The following is an 18,011-nucleotide window of genomic DNA, read 5'->3' on the forward strand; positions in this document are numbered from 1 at the left end:
GTGTTGTGCTTTGGTGGAAATAAGAGAACCTTAATAAGAGACTTGAAAAAAAATGATACTGAGTGATGATACCAGGAACCTGGTAAAAATGTAGACAATTTAATAAATGAGAGAACATTTTGCAAGAGTTCTAAAATGCAATAATTGTTTTCCTTTGAAGATTGTTCTTGAATTGTGCTTTGACTGTTATGTTTGAATAAATGTTTGCATTTAGATTTCAGACGGAGCACAAACTTAGAAATATTACTTGTGGAAGCTCTAGATAATGCATTGATTAAAGAAATCAAACTTGTGGAGATATTTTGCTGTGTATTTTCTTGTGCTTCTGCCTTGAAACTGTGCTGTAAACTTTCCTAGCTTTCTACTAATCCTTGGTTTTAGTCAGGCTGAAAATGCCATGAAAACAGATGAAGACTGTGCATATTTTCTTGGTTCTCATTCCAGGCAAAACAAGGAGGTAGAAGTGAATACAGAAATATTAATCTAACTTTGTTAAAAATCAAAACTGATGTGACATTTTACATATTAGAGTTTTTCTTATCCGCTTTTCAGCTTTGAAATACTTTGGTCTCTTTTCAGCCATTCAGAATGTCAGTTTTGAAGACCTGTCAGTATTGTTATTCAGTGAAAATCGTGATTTAAGTGTGTTCATTCTTTGGGTGCTTTAGAATTCCCCAGGTGCAGATTGCAAGCATGTTTAAGTTAAAATACAAATATTTTCCAAAGCTGTAATTTATGTAGTAGGTGTTTGGTAACTCTGAGTTACTGGATACAGTTTGGGTTGGAACAAAGCCTAGAAGCTGTATTTTGGTTGTGCTAATATATTGCAATGGCAAAGGAAAACAAGGAAGGAGGGAACAAAGATTTCGACAAATCTGTCAGTGTTGTGATCTTTACTAATCTGCTTTCTTTAGAAGTATCTCAAAACATACTGATCCTTGGTTAGGCATGAATGCTTTACAATATAGTGCTATAGACGGAAGCAATATTAAAATATAGATCATTCATTTATTTGATTTCTGTGTAATTTGCTGAGGTGAATAGCTCTGGTGCTGGCACGACGTGCAGCGGAATGCTCCAGCATGGTGTATAGGGGTGTCCTGAATGAGGAAAACCTCCAGGGGAGCTGATAGAGCTGCTAGGGATGCCCAGCTCACACCACAGCAGCTGACAGGACATGGTGTGGCTGAGACCACCCTGAAAAAAAACCTCTGGGGAGCACTGGTGACCCGCAAGGGCAAAGAGGGTGTGGGGTGAAAGTTTACATGCAAGAAGGGCACTGTGGCTCTGTCAGCTCAACCGGGGACAGTGGTATCCACTGGGCAGAAGGCCGTGTCCTCTCTAAACTCTGCAACCACCACAACTGACACAGCTGCCCAGCAGAGCTCTGGTTGGAACATGCTGCCACCTAGATGCCAGGCTGAAGGGTGCCCAGTATGCAGACTGGACCTACTTCTTTGGGAAGTCACTGCCGGGGTTAAAGATAAGAAGAGAAAGCCTCCTGCCCTGGTATGGCCCTCAGATTATTATCCATTATTGAGTTTTCATGTAGGCAGAGATGAAGTTGCAGTAGAGAAGTCCAAAGACAATCAAGAGAGACTTCAGGGCCTTGGGACAACTGGTTAAGGGATCAGAAGCACAGGTGATGTTCTCCTCTATCCTTCCAGCTGCAGGGAGCAGTGAGGGAAGAAAAAGGAAGAGCCAGTAGATCAACATTTGGCTCTGAGCCTAGTGTCATTGGCAGAAATTTTGGGTTTTTTGATCATGGGTTAGCCTACACGACACCCAGCCTCCTGGCAACAGATGGGGTACACCTGTCTCAAATGGCGAAAAGGATCTTTGTGCAGGAGTTACCAGGGCTCATTGAAAGAGCTTTATACTACAATTGAAGGGGGAAAGGGCTAAAACAGATATGCTAGAGATAAACCTGGTCATGATATGCGGGTGTTTGAGGGGTGGTGTGCTATCAAGGTCCTTCAGTCTGTTCTATGATGAGCTCAGTACACTGGAGCACATTTGAAATGTCTCCGTACTAACATGCAAAGCATAAGGGATATAAAAGAGGAGCTAGAAACTTTGGGCCAGTCCCAGAGCTATGACAGCATTGGCATAAGTGAAACCTGGTGGGATGAGTCCTGTGACTGGGGTGCCACAATGGAGGTCATAGGTCTTCAGGAGGGGTAGGCAAGGCAGGCAAGGTGGGGTGGTGGTGCTGTAGGTAAGGGAGGGGTTGGATCAGATGACACTTGCTGTTGGTGTTGTCACAGTTGAGAGCCTCTGGGTAAGGAAGAAGGGGAAAGCAAATAAAGCAGAAGTCATCGTGGGAGTCTACTATCAACCACCCAGCCAGGACGATGACACCATGGTCATCATAAAAAATAAAATCAATCCTTATGGGTGATTTTAACTTCCCAGATGTTAACTGGAAATATTGTACAGTGGACACAAACAGGTCCAGGAGATTTTGGAAGCACGTTGAAGATAACTTCTTGGTGCAGGTAGCTGACTAGGAAAGGTACCTTCCTAGATTTGTTGTTTATAAGCAGAGAGTGATTTGTGTGTGAAGTAGTAATTGATGGCTGTGTTAGTCACAGTAACTATGAAGTTGGTGAGTTTCAAAAGCTGGTGATAGAAAAATTGCCAGCATAAGTTTGATCCTGGATATGGGGAGAGCAGAATTCAGGCTGCTGAAGGAGCTAGTTAGTTAGTAAGGTATCCTGGAAAGCTGCTTTTGAAGGTATTGGGGTCCATGAATGCTGGTCACTTTTTAGAAGCCATCTCTTAAGAGTACAGAACAGGCAATTCCAAAGTGTTGGAAATCAAACAAGCAGGGCAGAAGACTAGCTTATTCCAAAGTGCTGGAAATCAAACAAGCAGGGAAGAAGACTAGCTTGGCTGAACAGGGATCTTCTAGAACTTAGACGGAAAAGGAAATACAAGGACATTGAAAGCAGGGACAGGCAACACAGGAGGACTACAGAGATACTGTTAGCCACAGTAGGGACAAAATTTGTGCAGCTGAAGCACGCTTAGAGTTCAAGCTGACCAGCACTGTGAAGAACAACAAAAAAGACTTTTAAATATATGTTAATAGCAAAAGGAGAAGCAGAGATAGCATTGGGCTGTTGCTTGATGAGGTTGGTCACCTCACAAATAGGGATGCAAAGTGGAGACATTTAATGCCTTTTCCACCTGTCTTCAAGACCTGTGTCTAAATCTATGGGGCCTGATAGGGCTCATCCCAGGGTACTCAAAGGGCTGGCCAATGTCATTGCAGGACCTCTTTCCAGTATTTTTCAATGCTCTTGGGAATCTGGAGAGGTCCCAGTTGACTGAAAGCTGGTCAAATGTTGTCCCAGTTTTCAAGAAGGACAAGAAGGAGGACCCTAGTAATTATAGGCCTGTCAGTCTCACTTCAGTGCCCAATATAATTATGGAGAAGGTTATTCTAGGAGTTACTGAAAAACAGTTGAGAGACAACACAGTCATTGGTCATAGCCAGCACGGGTTCACAAGGGGAAATTCCTGCTTAACCAACTTAATCCCCTCTTATGACAAACTCACTCAAAGTTGACCAAGGGAAGTCAGTAGATGTGGTAGTTTTGGATTTTAGCAAAACTTTTGATAGTCTTTCACAATATCCTTCTGGTAAACTGTCCAGCACACAGCTAGACAAATCCATAATATGTTGGGTGAGCAATAGGCTGATGGGTTGGGCTGAAACAGTTATAGTAAATGGGATTACATCAGGCTGGCGGTCAGTCACCAGTGGGGTTCCCCAGGGTTCAGTTTTAGGGCCAGCGCTCTTAATGTTTTTCTAAATTATCTGGATACAGGAATCAAAGGTACATTAAGTTTGGCAATGATACTAAACTAGGAGGAGCTTTGGACTCCCTTGAGGGTAGAGAGGCCTTACAGAGAGATCTGGATAGACTAGAGAGCTGGACAATCGTCAACTGTATGAAAATCAACAAAAGCAAGTGCTTTATTCACCACTTGGGACAGGGCAATCCTGGTTATACATACAAAATGGGGGATGAACAGCTATTGAGTAGCCCTGTGGAAAGAGATCTGGGGGTTTTGGTTGATGGCAAATTAAATATGAGTTAATATGAGTTGGCCCTGGCAGCCAAAAGGGCCAACCGTGTCCTGGGCTGCATCAAGCACAGCAGAGCTAGCTGCTTGAGGGAGGTGGTTGTCCCACTCGGCACTGCAATGGTGGAGCCCCAGCGTGAGTGGTTTAGGACTCCTCAATATAAGGGCATAATGCTATTGGAGTGTGTCCGGAGGAGAGCAACCAAGATGGTGAAAAGCATCAAGGGCAGGACTTACAAGGAGGGGCTGCAGTCATTTGTTTTATTCAGCTTGGAGAAGAGAAGGCTGAGGGATGACCTCATCACAGTCTACAACTTCCTCAAGAGGGGCAGTGGAGGCAGAGGTGCTGATCTCCTCTCTCTGGAGACCAGTGATGGGGCATGAGGAAATGGAATGAAGCTGCATCAGGGGAAGTTCAGATTGGACATTAGGAAAAGGTTCTTCAGTGGGAGGTTGGTTGGTCGCTGAAATGGGCTCCCCAGTAATACAATTTCATTTTAGGTAGTCCTGCAAGGAGCAGGGAGTTGGACTTGATGATCCTTATGGGTCCCTTCCAAACTGAGTAATTCTATAATTCTATTTGGAATACAAAAAAGTTGGTATTACACTTTTTGGTTTGATCTTTATAAATTCTGTTTCACAATCTAGAATTGTTTCATATGTTTGTTAGTTTTAGGAATAATATGCTTGTAGCCTCCCTTAATTTCTTTTTTTTTTTTTTTTAATTTTAAGTTTTGGAAAGAACCAAAAGAATATTGTGTTTTCCCCTATGATTTACTGATGTAATGGAGTTTAAACCACCCTTTTACTCATGCAAATCACATTCAGGAACACGTTATATCTCCCTTTTACATACGGTCTGGCATATGCATATAAAAAGTGAGCAGACTAGGCACAATGCTTTTTATAGCATCTTTCATCTCAACAAGCTTATTTCTATTTGTCATAGGAATAAATTAGATGTGCAAACTGTAGTCTGTCTTTTAATGAAAAAAAATTAAATTTTGTCCTTTTAATTCTAATAGGAAATAGTTCTGGTTGTGTTTTTTGGTGCTGAGTATGTCGTCCGATTGTGGTCTGCAGGCTGCAGGAGTAAGTATGTTGGCTTCCAGGGAAGAATACGGTTTGCCAGAAAGCCCATATCAGTTATCGGTAAGATTTAAACTCTCTCTCTTTTTTTTTTTTTCTTTAACTTTGCTTTTATCATCTGGTTTAAAGTAAAGATGTCAGTTAATGCAGACATCATATTGCAGTTCTGATCTATGTCTATCACTCGAGCACTTGTCTGCTTTGTGAACCTGTGCAATTATTTCTTCTTTTGAATTGCTAGAACTGAACATTTAAAATATGTCTGTGAGACACAGGCAGACATCAGCTTAAGAGAGGCAAAATGATAAAGTGAAGAAATCTTTATTAAACCTGCTTGTGTAATTGGATCAAGTTGGCAAGATTTTGAATACAAAATCCTTCCTTAGGTCTTCTTTAGTGAGCAAACACAAAGGTGAGTATAAATTGGGAAAAACATGGAAATGGGTTAAGTATAATTCTGGAAAAATACCCCTGGATAGTATTAAAGTTAAGCAGTTTTAGATGGTTTGAGGGACTATTGTGGGTAGCATCACTGGAGTAGAGAGTTTAAGGGGGGAGAGGTAACTAATAGAAACTGTGGGACAGTGAGGGATTAATAAAGGTGATGTTTGGACAAAACTGTAGCAGACCATAAAATCAGTGTTTCTGTTTTAAGCCTGTGATTTTATATAGATTCCAGCAGAGCTGTGAATTTTACATTACTCAGAGGTGAAAAAAGAATGAGTTGATGTTTTCTTAACCACCTGTGATTTTATGAAACCGTGCAAAAACTCAGGAAACAACATATTCTATTATACATCTAGATGTGGGTAGTGAGTAATGTGATGAGATACTGTACTCAGTTTTGGGTTATTGAGAAGGAAGTGTTTCATTACATACAAACAAAATCTTCAGCTCCTTCTAGAGCTGATCCTGTTTCATGATCTAACCATGAAGCCTTTTTTTAGTCTTCTAATCATGTTCTTGACTTATCTTTCAATTAAAAAATGCTTCCTGGGAAGGTATATTAGAGTACACAGGTGCAGGAGAAAATGTGGAAGTCCCGTTAAACTGTGATTTCAACTTGGTAGTGGTTCTATATACTGATATGTGCATCTACCACAATGTGTTTGTATAGCCCTTGGAGAAGATATAGTGGTTTTTGTTAAGAAAAGCTAAGAATGACTACATCTGGCTGTGCATTCACAGGTATCAGGACTGGTTTTACATTTTAAATTCCTGTAAGAATACAATGCATTTAAAGTCAAGATTTATTTTTAAACATCAATTGCAGATGGAACTGTGTCTACATTAAGCCAAATAGCTAAACTTGGGAAATACATCTGCTGTGAATGATAGAATCATACTGACTGATCCTATCATTTTCAAATCAATAAAAATAAAATATTTAAAGGATTACAATACAATAACTGAAGGATTACAACAGAATGTAAGAAATAATGTATTCATTTTACTTTTAAATTAATATATTTTTTTAATTTTATTTTAAAATCAGAAAATATCACTGAAATGTCTTTGACATCAGAGAGATTTCTTTCATGGGTTTTTGTCCATGCTGAAATTTGGATTAATTCTTAGAAAGTTTGGCTTGGGTAGGAATTTTGACGTTCTTTACTCCCATTCTCCTTCTTTTTTTTGCCCCTCTCTAATTGTAAATAAAAAATATTTTCGTTCTTATTACAGGAAAGAGCTTTAGTAGTCAAACTTAGTTATTACTTCTTTTATACACTTGTTTAATATTATTGCAGCCCATGCTGCATAAAACAGTATGTTAACTATTAGTTACTTCTATATATAAGTCACTTCTATGACTGAGGAAGGAAAACATTAACATAGATCGCACTGTTTCTAGAACGGTCTTTTAAAATTTTATCTAAAATGGAAAATGATGCAACTTCTCCACCTTGTAAATCAATTTTTTTTATTTTTTATGTAGGTTTTCTAAAGTTAGCATACAGTTCATGGTTGATGACATGTGAGAAAAGAACTTGTCAGGAGAAATAATTGAACTCATTCTCAGCATACCAAGAATCCCTAGAAAAATTGCTTTGTCTCTCCATGCTTCTTCATTCCCTAGTTCACAGAATGAGCAGGTTTAAAGAGAGTGGTCCTCATCTACTATGAGGATGAATTGTTTTTGAATTGTTTTTAATCAAAAAGCTGATAATTGCATATTAGAAAGTAAATTTGTGAGAGCATTAGAAACAAGCCAGCAATTTGCTCAAAACAACTACTACTGTTGCTGCATTATAGGTGTTGCTATGCGCTATGCTGAAGTTTGTGCATAACTAAGTAATATTTCAGTGTCAAGCTGATATTATAGATAAAAATGGCAGCCATTTGGAATTTCTCAAGGATTCAGAACATAAGAGTAAGCCACGAGGACAGTGGACTAGCAGTGGACGAGGTTTTCAAAGCACATTCTAAATCACAGGGATTTATGTAGGTCTGTCATCTACATATGTAATGCACATTATATAGAAGATGCTGTCATTTTTGTCTCTTTACACCTCGTGTGTATATATAGACATATTTGCAAACATCTAAGTAGGTAGAATGGGAAGGATATCCACATATTGCTGTTTATAAATTACTGAAACTGAATTTTTAAAATTGTCAAGTCTTCCCAACACTTTCTTTTTAAAAAACTAACATAAATACTAATATAATGCTACTCTAAATACTATTTCTTATTAGAGTTGAAAAAGTTATTTAAACAAATGTTGGCTATTTGTCCTGGTATTTTCCATGCCAAGTCTCTGCCTCAGTTTGAGTCTTGTGGAGACATTTCATGCAAAATATTTAAGCTGTTCCTGAAAAAGGCAATTCTGACAATTTCTTACGGAGAAGCACTAGCACTTTCACACTTTGAAGCAGACACTTGAAACTTAATGAGAAAATAGCTTTTTTGACTGTCACTGTAAATCAGCTCCTAGGTGACAACAAGCCTCTGAACAATTGGTAGCTCATGTATACTTAAAATGCCATGATAGAGAATGCTTTTATATTCTTCAAAGATTCAATTTGAAGTAAGCCTGCACAATTCAAATTTCAGTTTTCTGTGAGCAGTAGCGCTGGGACTGGAAGTGGAAAATCTGTTGATTTTGGTTTTATACGTTTTTTCCTGAAACCGCCCAGGGCACGTGGAAAGGGAAAATACCAGGCTCAAATGCTGAGGTGAAGTGGTGACATAGGAGGAATGGAATGGGACATACAGGCTCAGTGAAATGACAGAAGGATGGATGTGATGTAAGAGTCTGGGAGAAGGTTGTATAAAGAGACTGACGAGCAAGCAGGAGGTTGAAGGAAAAAAAAGGAGGGGACAAAAATACATGGGATTGAAAGGGGGCAAGGTAAGGGCAGAAGAATATGCCAAAGACCTAGAGTGTAAAATAGGACCAGTATGCTTGAACCAGTCAGCTGGGATTAGTATGAGAAGCCTAAAGATTAGAAACTGGCATGAAAACTAGGAACAGAGAAGAAGCAGAGACAGAACAACAGATTGTTTTTTTGAAAAAATGAAATATCTCTACCATGTAGAACACACTTTCAAAAAAGTAGGAAGTACAAATGAAGAATCTATGTTACTACCTGATTGAAACTCACTTCAGAAGTGTCAGTTTTGTCCTTCATTGCTGGTCAGGAGATGGGTATGTATATGTATGTCTGATAATTTAGTAAGGACATTGGTGCATCATTTGCTGAAGAGTGAAGATCTGTATTATGATACAATGGGAAGAAAAACCTCCCTAAATTCTGAGAATTTACAAACATATGTTCACAATGTACACTATAAAGGAACGGCATAAAAAATTGGAAGATCAGGTACTCAAAATTTAAGATTATCCTAAAACGGAAGCTCTTTCTGTAGCCTGAACTTATCCCTCCCTATATGTATTTTCATCTTCATAAATGTACAATTATTGTACTACAGTCTTTAAACTGACTGAGTGCTCTCCCTTGGGGAGGAACCCTGCTTTTACAGCAAGTATCAGACTGGGACTGGAAATTAATCCAAGTGAGAGTGAAGGATACTGTTGGTTGTAGAACTGCTGCAACATTTGGTGCAGCAACTACATGGTTGCGAATGAAGCGGAAAGTTTAAAGGAGAGGGGTAAAAAAAGTCACTCTTGTGGAAGGCAACTGTTGTTCCCTCTGATGTTGGATTCTATCCTGCATCTTGCCTAGGCATCACATGGAAACTGTGGCAGTCATTTAAATCAGTTTTCACAAGTGTACCTCATTTTCTGGATGTCCAAATGAAAACTTTGAAGTTAGATTACAAAGGTTCTGAGCTCTCACAGCTGCAAGAGAAGTCAGCAGGCACTGGTTTTTTGGAAGTGCTATATAATGTTAAGTGCTCTGAAGAATAAAGTGCTGCTTGTTTAAAACTGGCAAGGCAAATTTACAAAAACTTTTCCTCATTCTGTCTACATTTGCTACTCATTTATAATACTATCCTTTATTTTCTGGTTAGAATTTGAAAGTGAAGCATTGAGATGCTCTGAAGAGAATTACCACAGAAATGCCCATGAGGAAATCAGAAAAATATCTTCTCAGAATAATGTTAGAATAGGGTTCAATAATTCAAAGCAATAGACCTGTTCACTGAACTAGGATAAGAGAAAATAAGGGATGCTGGCACTGTGAGCAAAATCCATTATTTGCATTGTATAATGCTGGAATTGTGTAAACTGTGAAGCTGTGGGAAAAAAATTGGAACTCTGGAAACAATTATTTTTTCAGACAATTAAAGACTGTATCACAAAGTAAACCAACAACTCCGATTCTTTTTAGGCAACTTTGTTATGACAGTTCCCTAAACTTTGAAAGCTTGGCTTTACAGCTGTGATACAATTTTTAAACTGTGTATGTGTGTATATATGGATATGATACTTGAATTTATGCATTTCATTGTTGATCGAAGAAAACCTTTACTTTCCTGCTTAAATCAAGAGCCTTAAGCCAAGATGTGGATTCATTTCTAGGGTATGCATATGCCTTTGCTTTTGTTGTTTTTGTGTTTAAAGCTGCCTGATCTGTCAGGAACTTTAAAATTTCCATTATTAAATTAATCATGGAAGAAACTGTAGTCATTGTTTTTTTGATGTGAAACTATTACATTAACTTCCTCCCCACCAAATTTCAGCTAGCTTCATTTCTTGTTTTAAACTGCTTTCCTCAGTCTGTATTTGTTGTGTGTTGCAATGTTGAGAACTAACATTTAATGCATTCTTTCTCCTGTTTCTTTTTTCCCCCCAAACAGATCTAATTGTGGTAGTAGCTTCAATTATTGTTCTGAGCATAGGATCTAATGGACAGGTGTTTGCCACCTCTGCAATAAGGTATGTTCTTCTAGTGACTGTAGCTCTTCACAGCCACAGAATTTATTAGATGTATATCTAATTTCCCAGTTTCTGAAGTATATGTAATTTTCCTAATATAGGAAAAGTTATTTTATTGAAACACTGGACAGTGGAAGACTGTGTTATTGTGCATGATCACTGGTTGGGAAACAAGAGTGTAGAAGCAAGGCATATGAAAAATAGTGGGAATGCTGAAGCTGCTGAAGCCATGAGGAAAAAAATAAACATTATGTCCTATAGAAAACATCAAACGGGTCTCTTTCTGAGACAATAGAGCATTACAGAACATCAGTTTATTTAAGAAGTAATCCAGACAGCACTTAACTTGGTACTTTTTGAGTATGAGTAATTACTTTGTTTAAAGAGTAATTATGCTTTGGTGGATTTGTTTGGCACAAGTAACTCATAACATACATGAACCAGAAACATTTGATGTCTACAGTGTTTGTTCAGCTTGCATCAAATACTGCAAGCTTATTTTGGAAGTAAAGTGGGTAAATAGAGAAAGGCATGATAAGCAGAGTAGGTGTACTTCCCACTCGTTCTAACTAAACTTGCAAGATGTGTTACGTGTTCTATTACAAGCCTCTGGTTTCCAATGCAGTCTAATCACCGGGAAGAGAGAATGTACAGTACTTTCTAAAATGTCTAGCTGTGTAGATAAACAGTAGAGGGAACTACAATTATAAAGTATTTTTAAGGTAACTATTACCCTGGAAGATTAATCATTACATGATGATAAAGACTCACAGAGGCAGCATGAATATGATTTATAAGTTCATCTAGTAGGAGAGCGGGGTGAATGTGAAAATTCCAAAGATGTTGTTTAATTTAACTAGAAGTGTAGGAAGGACTTTAATGAAAATGCCTGCTGCGTGTTTATATGTGAACCCAGGTGGCTTTGTCTCAGTGCAACCTTTCCTGGTGTTAATTATACAGTCACTGTCCTACAACTCAGAATGCTTTCTGCCAGAGAAACTTAACCCACATCTCTGCAGTGCTGTTATGGCCCCATTGAAAAACCATCTGGGTCAGGCAAGTCTTATTCCCATCAGGTTTCCTTAGAGCTGTGATGTGAGTGGCTGGTTTTGAATTATGAAGGAATGAATCCCATATCCTTGCCTTTGCTTTTAAGGTGAAATGTTATGGTCCTCTTCGGACCTCCCTTAAATTCCAGCAATCCCAGAAAACATGGGTACATGCGTGTTAGGTTGTTTTCTTGTAGAACAAAGTTGCAAGCTCCAGACCCACTAGGTATGACAAGTTGACATTTTGATCACTGCAGCAACCAGTGAGACTGAAACCTAGTTCACAGAGTGAACTACAGAGTTCATAGCAGAATCTGATAGCTTTCTGTCCTTACTGTTATGAGTTCACTACATTGGTAAAAATGGTCTTTCCAACCAATTTCTTTTCTCTTTTCAGAGGAAATGGGTTGTGCATATCCAGAGGCTGCATATCTGGATTTTCTTGTTCACTATCTTGATTTTTAAAACTGCTAGCCTATAACATGCATGCAGCACTTGGCAGTAACATAGCTGTAACCATCTCTTATACAACAGAGATGGGAAAATCGAGAACTGCCATCAGGTCAAAGCATTGAGAGGTGTGTCTAATATTTGTACAGGGGAGCTACATGTAGATCTCTCCTCCCCTGACATAAGTGACCAATGAGCTATTGCATTACATAAGTTTATTGGTGCTTATGTATTTAGTAGTCTTACAATTCTTCTTAGACTCATGTTCTAATTAAGAGGTTTTAAGTGGGTATTTTAAAGTTTCCAGCTAATTAAAATTATTATTCCAATGAGATACAGTGTTCATATACCCAGTCACTGAAGTTATGAGAATCATAGTCAAGTAAAATAGGCAAGTTTCTTCTGAGTTGAAAACAAGTATTTTAGACATTTTGGGTTTGTTTTTCTTTTAACTAATGGTTGTGCTAGTCAAAACTTCTGCTATATTTGAATATAATGAAATGTGATCTAAACATACTGACTACTGAGATGCCTCCAGCCTAAGATGTAACAACCCTAGCCTAGGGCAATGCTATCACAGTTCTTTAATACGTCAGATGTTAGTGAATAGAGTCAACTATGTATAGATAAAGCAGTATTGTTCTCAATCATTAGTTTTACTTAATGTCCTGTTTTTCTCACAGGGGGATCCGGTTTCTCCAGATACTTCGCATGCTTCATGTGGATCGACAGGGTGGCACCTGGCGACTATTAGGATCAGTTGTTTTCATACATCGTCAGGTACTAGACCTTAAAATCCCCAGCATGTTGTTTACTTTAGTATATTCTTTTCATGGACTTCAAATCATAGTCCGATTTAGATGAACAGTTACTGTTGCAGAAGGAAAACTAAAAGTCTGTCATGTGTTTCTGCTTTTAAAATGGGAACACTATTCTTTACTTCAGGTCAGTGGCTAACAGGATATCAGCATCAGTATTATTTTTGGAAATTAACTGTTGTACTCTTTCATGTTATTCAATATAATTTATTAAATGCAGTTATGTGGCGTGCCTTTCATATGGCAAAATTTGTCCACTGTCTTCACAGAAGATGTGGTCCTAGCTTGGTTGTTCTGTGGGAAAACAAGTATTAGTGGAAAAGCCTTGATAAAGCAAGTCAATTATTTAAATCGTTCTGTTTTCTTTGCTTATATAAGGACTTTTCTAATCAATTCTACAAATAAAAATGCTAACTATGTTATAATAGTATCAAGAAAAGTTACTTTTTGAATGGTGTAGTCACAGAGGTAAACTTGGCTGTAAATAGTTATATGTCCATTAAAGCTTTGAAAGAGTTATTCTGTATAAAGGTTCATTAAGCAGGAAAAGCTCAAATATTTTAGCACAGACTTTTAAAAATTTCCAGTTGAAGGCTTCTTTTTGAGGCTTCATGGAATCTCTTGCATTAGCTTTGTGAACATAATAATAAACGTTTATCATTAGCCTTTAGATCTTGCATATCATACCATATTGTGGAGGGCTAATACTGTGCTATGAATCTTTACATCAGACTTCTAAGTGTGATTCTTTAACCTGCTCTTTATGAGTGTAGATTTTTCCTCCAGATATTGACGAATATTTACGGATTCCCACACAGACATTATTTAATTTCCTAGAATGAAACATAAAAAAGTCTTGTTCTGGGCCAGAGAATGGGAGGTACTTAATCCAAAAGATTAATTTAATATTAAAAGTTACTTTTCTTCCCTTTATTTTTTCCCCCAGTACTGTAGGAAATTCTATGTCATGATGGCTGTGCAGCATTGATGCACACTGAAGTGCTCCAGTATAAAGCCAACTTTCAGCCTGTACAACAGTATGACTTTTAATGCTCCAAGTCTGTGTGGTCTTCATTTATTATGGCCTGGATATCTAGCTAGGGCAGAGCTGATATTCAAATACACTTTCTCAACATTTACTAAACTCACTGACAGAGGTGTTTGAGAGAATTTTTTCCTGTGGGTGTTAAGAGTTTTAGTCAAGAATCTGGAAATACTGTCTCCAAAATATAACACTTAAGTTTTAAATGTCATAAACATAAATAAGTTCAATGATTTAAAAGGAAAAAAAAATACCTTTGGAGAAGTGATTTTATGAATAAATGCATCTGAAGTTCTGCTAATCCAAAGAAGTGATTATGATGATATAAAACTCTACAGATCTGTAGTACTTGTCAAAGCAGATCACCCACTAACACATTAAAAAAAAAAAAATCAAACACACCGCTCTGTATTGACATTGGACAAGTGTAACTGAAATCCTAGCATGGAAGGGAAAATGGAACCTTTATTCCTATCCAGTCCCTTAAAGAAATTTTTGTTTTAAATTAACAAAACAGAACAAAAACACCTCAGCTGTTTTTTCTTTCCAGGCAGAGTACAAGGCCTTAATTTATTTGTTGAGTTTGGTACTCTTTCAGCAAAAATGGGACCCTAAATCCTTAAACAATGTCAGAAAATAAATTCATGTCTTTGTTACCTGTGAAAATAACAAGCACTTGGTCCTCTGTGGGCCCAGAAGAGCTTTCTACAGTTGTCACCAATGATTTCCATGTGTTTTGGAATTTTACATATAGCTGTATTAGCTCATTCAGGCCCGATTTGGCTAGGATGCACTTCTATTTTCAGCAGGTTGAGCTTATGCAAGCATTTCTTGCCAAAAGCAACAAAACATGAGTCAATATCATATGTGGTGATGGAAAGACATGGAAAATTCATGCAACTTACTGAAAAACGGAGTTAGCCAATCCGGCTAGAGCTTGTAAGCCTCTCAATTAGTTTTACTTATTCGTCACCTTGCTTTTGAGGTCTTCTACTCCTTTGAGGAGGATGTTACTGATGAATTGTGGATCTGGGGTTTTCTTGTATTTTTCCCAAGTGTTGAATTTAATATCGTGTGGTCCTTATTGTAACTGAAAATATAAATCTGTCTAAGATAAAAAAATGTGTTGACTCAAGTCTCTCAATATTCAAATTTACCTTTGTGTATATTTGGTTTTTGTTTTTCTGTTTCCTTTGCATATATGTGTCTGAAAGTCCTTGCTGAAAACACTAATTCTTATTAGGCAGCACTATTTATTCTTAAACTCTTATCTATTAAAATATCATACAAATGTGAAGTTTTAAGGCCTTATTTCTGCAAAATGCTCCTTCCTATGAGATCATGTATCAATTAATACTATTTGACATTGGTAGACGCCAATCTATCCATATTTCTTGAAGCATGTATTATTTTAAAATCTGTAGTCTCTCTTACATGCGGTACGTATTAGATAACTGCCATTCTTAATAATTAAATATAGGTATATATTTTCATCTTTCAATACATATGTAACATGGATTGACATTTAGAATAAGTATAAGGCAATTGCATTTTCATCTGGTCTTTACTTAAAGAATTCAGTCTTTAGGTGAATAAGGCTGGAGCTGAATGTGCCAACGGTGAAATAAGTCAAGTGGTTCTGTTGATGTTTCAACCACTTTGAAAGGATCTCATAAGACTATGCATAGCACTTCTGAAAAGCACATTTTTCTGCCCACTTTTCAAAAAACCAGCACTCAACACAGAAATATTCCAATTATCATCTACTCTCTAATTCTGTCCTCTGAGACGAAATTAACATTCCTCAACATGTAAAATCTATTAATATCTGAGATGTAAGCAACACACCAAGTGTAACTAAAAGATTGCTGTTGATGTGGCAGGAAGTCACAAATCTGCTAGAGGTGAAAGCGGAGTGTTTTCTTTGTAAGCACACAACCAGAATTAGCCTCCATTTCTGTTGTAGCTTTCTAAGGATCATTGAACTTACAGTCTCAGGTGTTAAACAGTTTCATCCTGCATTGAAAAAATATTTTGTAAGCAAACAAAAAAAAATGTGAAAAAATTGGAGAAATGCATATATTCAACTATAAATGTAAACACAAGGAACTTTTCAGAGGAATGATGTCATATCTACAAATACAGAGCGTACCGTCATCGTTAGAGAAAAAAGTGAGAAAAGAATGGTGACCAGCATAGAAACCTGAACTAATGAAAAGTCTTGTTTAGCAAACAGGTCTGCAAAAAGTTAAGGCTTAGATTAAAAGACTTGCCCATGGGCAAAACTGAATACTATAAGATTTCATTATTTAGGTCATTATCAAATGATTAGAGAAAAACTACCTACTTTGCTTTGTGCCAAGATTGCTTAGCAACTTTCTGAATCTACTTTTAATTAGTGCTATAGCAGAAGGAAGGATATATATAGTTGCTGCTGTTGAATGCAGTTACTAGCTTCCAGGACTACATTTTCCCCGAAAGCTTTTATAATGTAAATAAAATAAATAAATAAATAAATAACTAGATAGATAGATAAATAAATAAATAAATAAAAGATCTGAAGGAGGTTTGATGATAAAACCCTCAGAAATGGTTTGAGAAATGTTGGTAGACTGTTACAGAAAATCTGTGAAAACCTGACATACTTTATGAGTGGAGGTAATCCTTAGACAGGTTTCAATTTTAAATTTTTTTGTATAGCAATATTTTAATTCCTCTATTGATTTTGATCCAAGGAAAGAAAAATAACTTGTCAAGAATTTAAGGAAGGTGCCCATGAAGATGTAGCACAACAATATTTCATGATAAAGGTTGTTAAATATGTGCAAAGAAAATAAAGGAATAATATGTGTTAACTATTGAAGCATTGTAAACATTAAGTAATTAAAATAAGCTATTTTCCCTCATAACGAGGTATTGGATTTTCCTGAGGGGTAGGTGAACATCTCATTTGATTATGATATAGTGCTGCTTTGGTAAGCTTATATACAGTTTTGCGTTTGTGATACCACACATTTTGGCTTTTTTAAATGTGCGAGCATATTTTTTCCTGAAAACTGACAATCCTGTATCTAAGTAACATCAGTTCTGATACAACTTTCCTATCCAAAAACCTATAGAGAAACTGGTATATTCATGAGGACTGTATCATGCCCTAACAGAAGGCCCTTCTAATAAACTGGCCTAGCCTCAGTCAGTCTGTTTTTTAGGACAGAAGTAGAGGTTTTATCTTAAGATTTTATTTTATCTTATCGTGAAACTGTTAAGGCATCAACATTCAGTTTTAAGCAACTAAGTATCAGATACACAAGTTCATTGCTTAGATATAGTCATAATCGCAATACACATTTTGCTATTTCTTAACTGTTATTTTAACATACTGTTTATAAAGTGAATTTCTAAAACAGCTTTACTATTTTAAAAATGTATTAACATTTGATATTTGAGTGGACAGCTAAATGGAATGATCCCTATTAAAGGACATGAAACAGGAGAGATGTCCCTCCCTACATTTAGCTGTCCAAATGGTCTTGTATAAATTATGGCTTCTTGAATTCTTTAGTCTGGTATGAATAGAAAGGAAGTCACTGAACCACCTGTTTTACTGGAAGCAAATTTCATACCTGAAATATAATTTACTAATTTGTCTACTCCAATGCAAAACCCCCCAGATATTTACAGCGTTTTACAATGATAGAATATATATGATGTAAACCTTACGCACTTGTTTGCTTTCTCTTTTAACAGGAACTCATAACCACGTTGTACATTGGATTTTTGGGATTAATTTTTTCATCTTATTTTGTTTATCTTGCTGAGAAGGATGCAGTTGATGAGGATGGAAAGACAGGTTTCTCTAGCTACGCTGATGCCCTTTGGTGGGGTGTGGTAAGTCTTTACTATCAAAATACACGCACAAACTTAGTGCATTAGATTTTCTGCTGAAGTCATGATCTGTTTAAAAAAATCTGGCCTTTCTATTTTTGCAGAACATATTTCTGTAGGGAAGCTGTAGGAAAGAAAAATATAATAAATACAATTAAATTATTTTGGCATTAAACTTTATTGTGAAAGCATGAGAGCAAGTCCTTACAAAAGGTCATTGAACGTTTACAGATACAAA

The 18,011-nt window shown here is 37.0% G+C and overlaps 1 protein-coding gene across 1 annotated transcript in view; it reads left to right on the plus strand.

Annotated features, from left to right (window-relative positions):
• LOC102058980 (potassium voltage-gated channel subfamily KQT member 1-like) overlaps positions 1–18,011 on the plus strand; it is a 510,914-nt gene that overhangs the window by 41,355 nt on the left and 451,548 nt on the right. The window contains exons 3-6 of the mRNA XM_027815098.2: positions 5,121–5,247; positions 10,451–10,529; positions 12,712–12,808; positions 17,636–17,776. Coding sequence (XP_027670899.2) covers positions 5,121–5,247; positions 10,451–10,529; positions 12,712–12,808; positions 17,636–17,776 — 444 coding nt within the window. The remainder of the gene's footprint in view (positions 1–5,120; positions 5,248–10,450; positions 10,530–12,711; positions 12,809–17,635; positions 17,777–18,011) is intronic.

Source organism: Falco cherrug, chromosome 5 (genome assembly GCF_023634085.1).
Source record: "Falco cherrug isolate bFalChe1 chromosome 5, bFalChe1.pri, whole genome shotgun sequence".
Classification (NCBI taxonomy): domain Eukaryota; kingdom Metazoa; phylum Chordata; class Aves; order Falconiformes; family Falconidae; genus Falco; species Falco cherrug.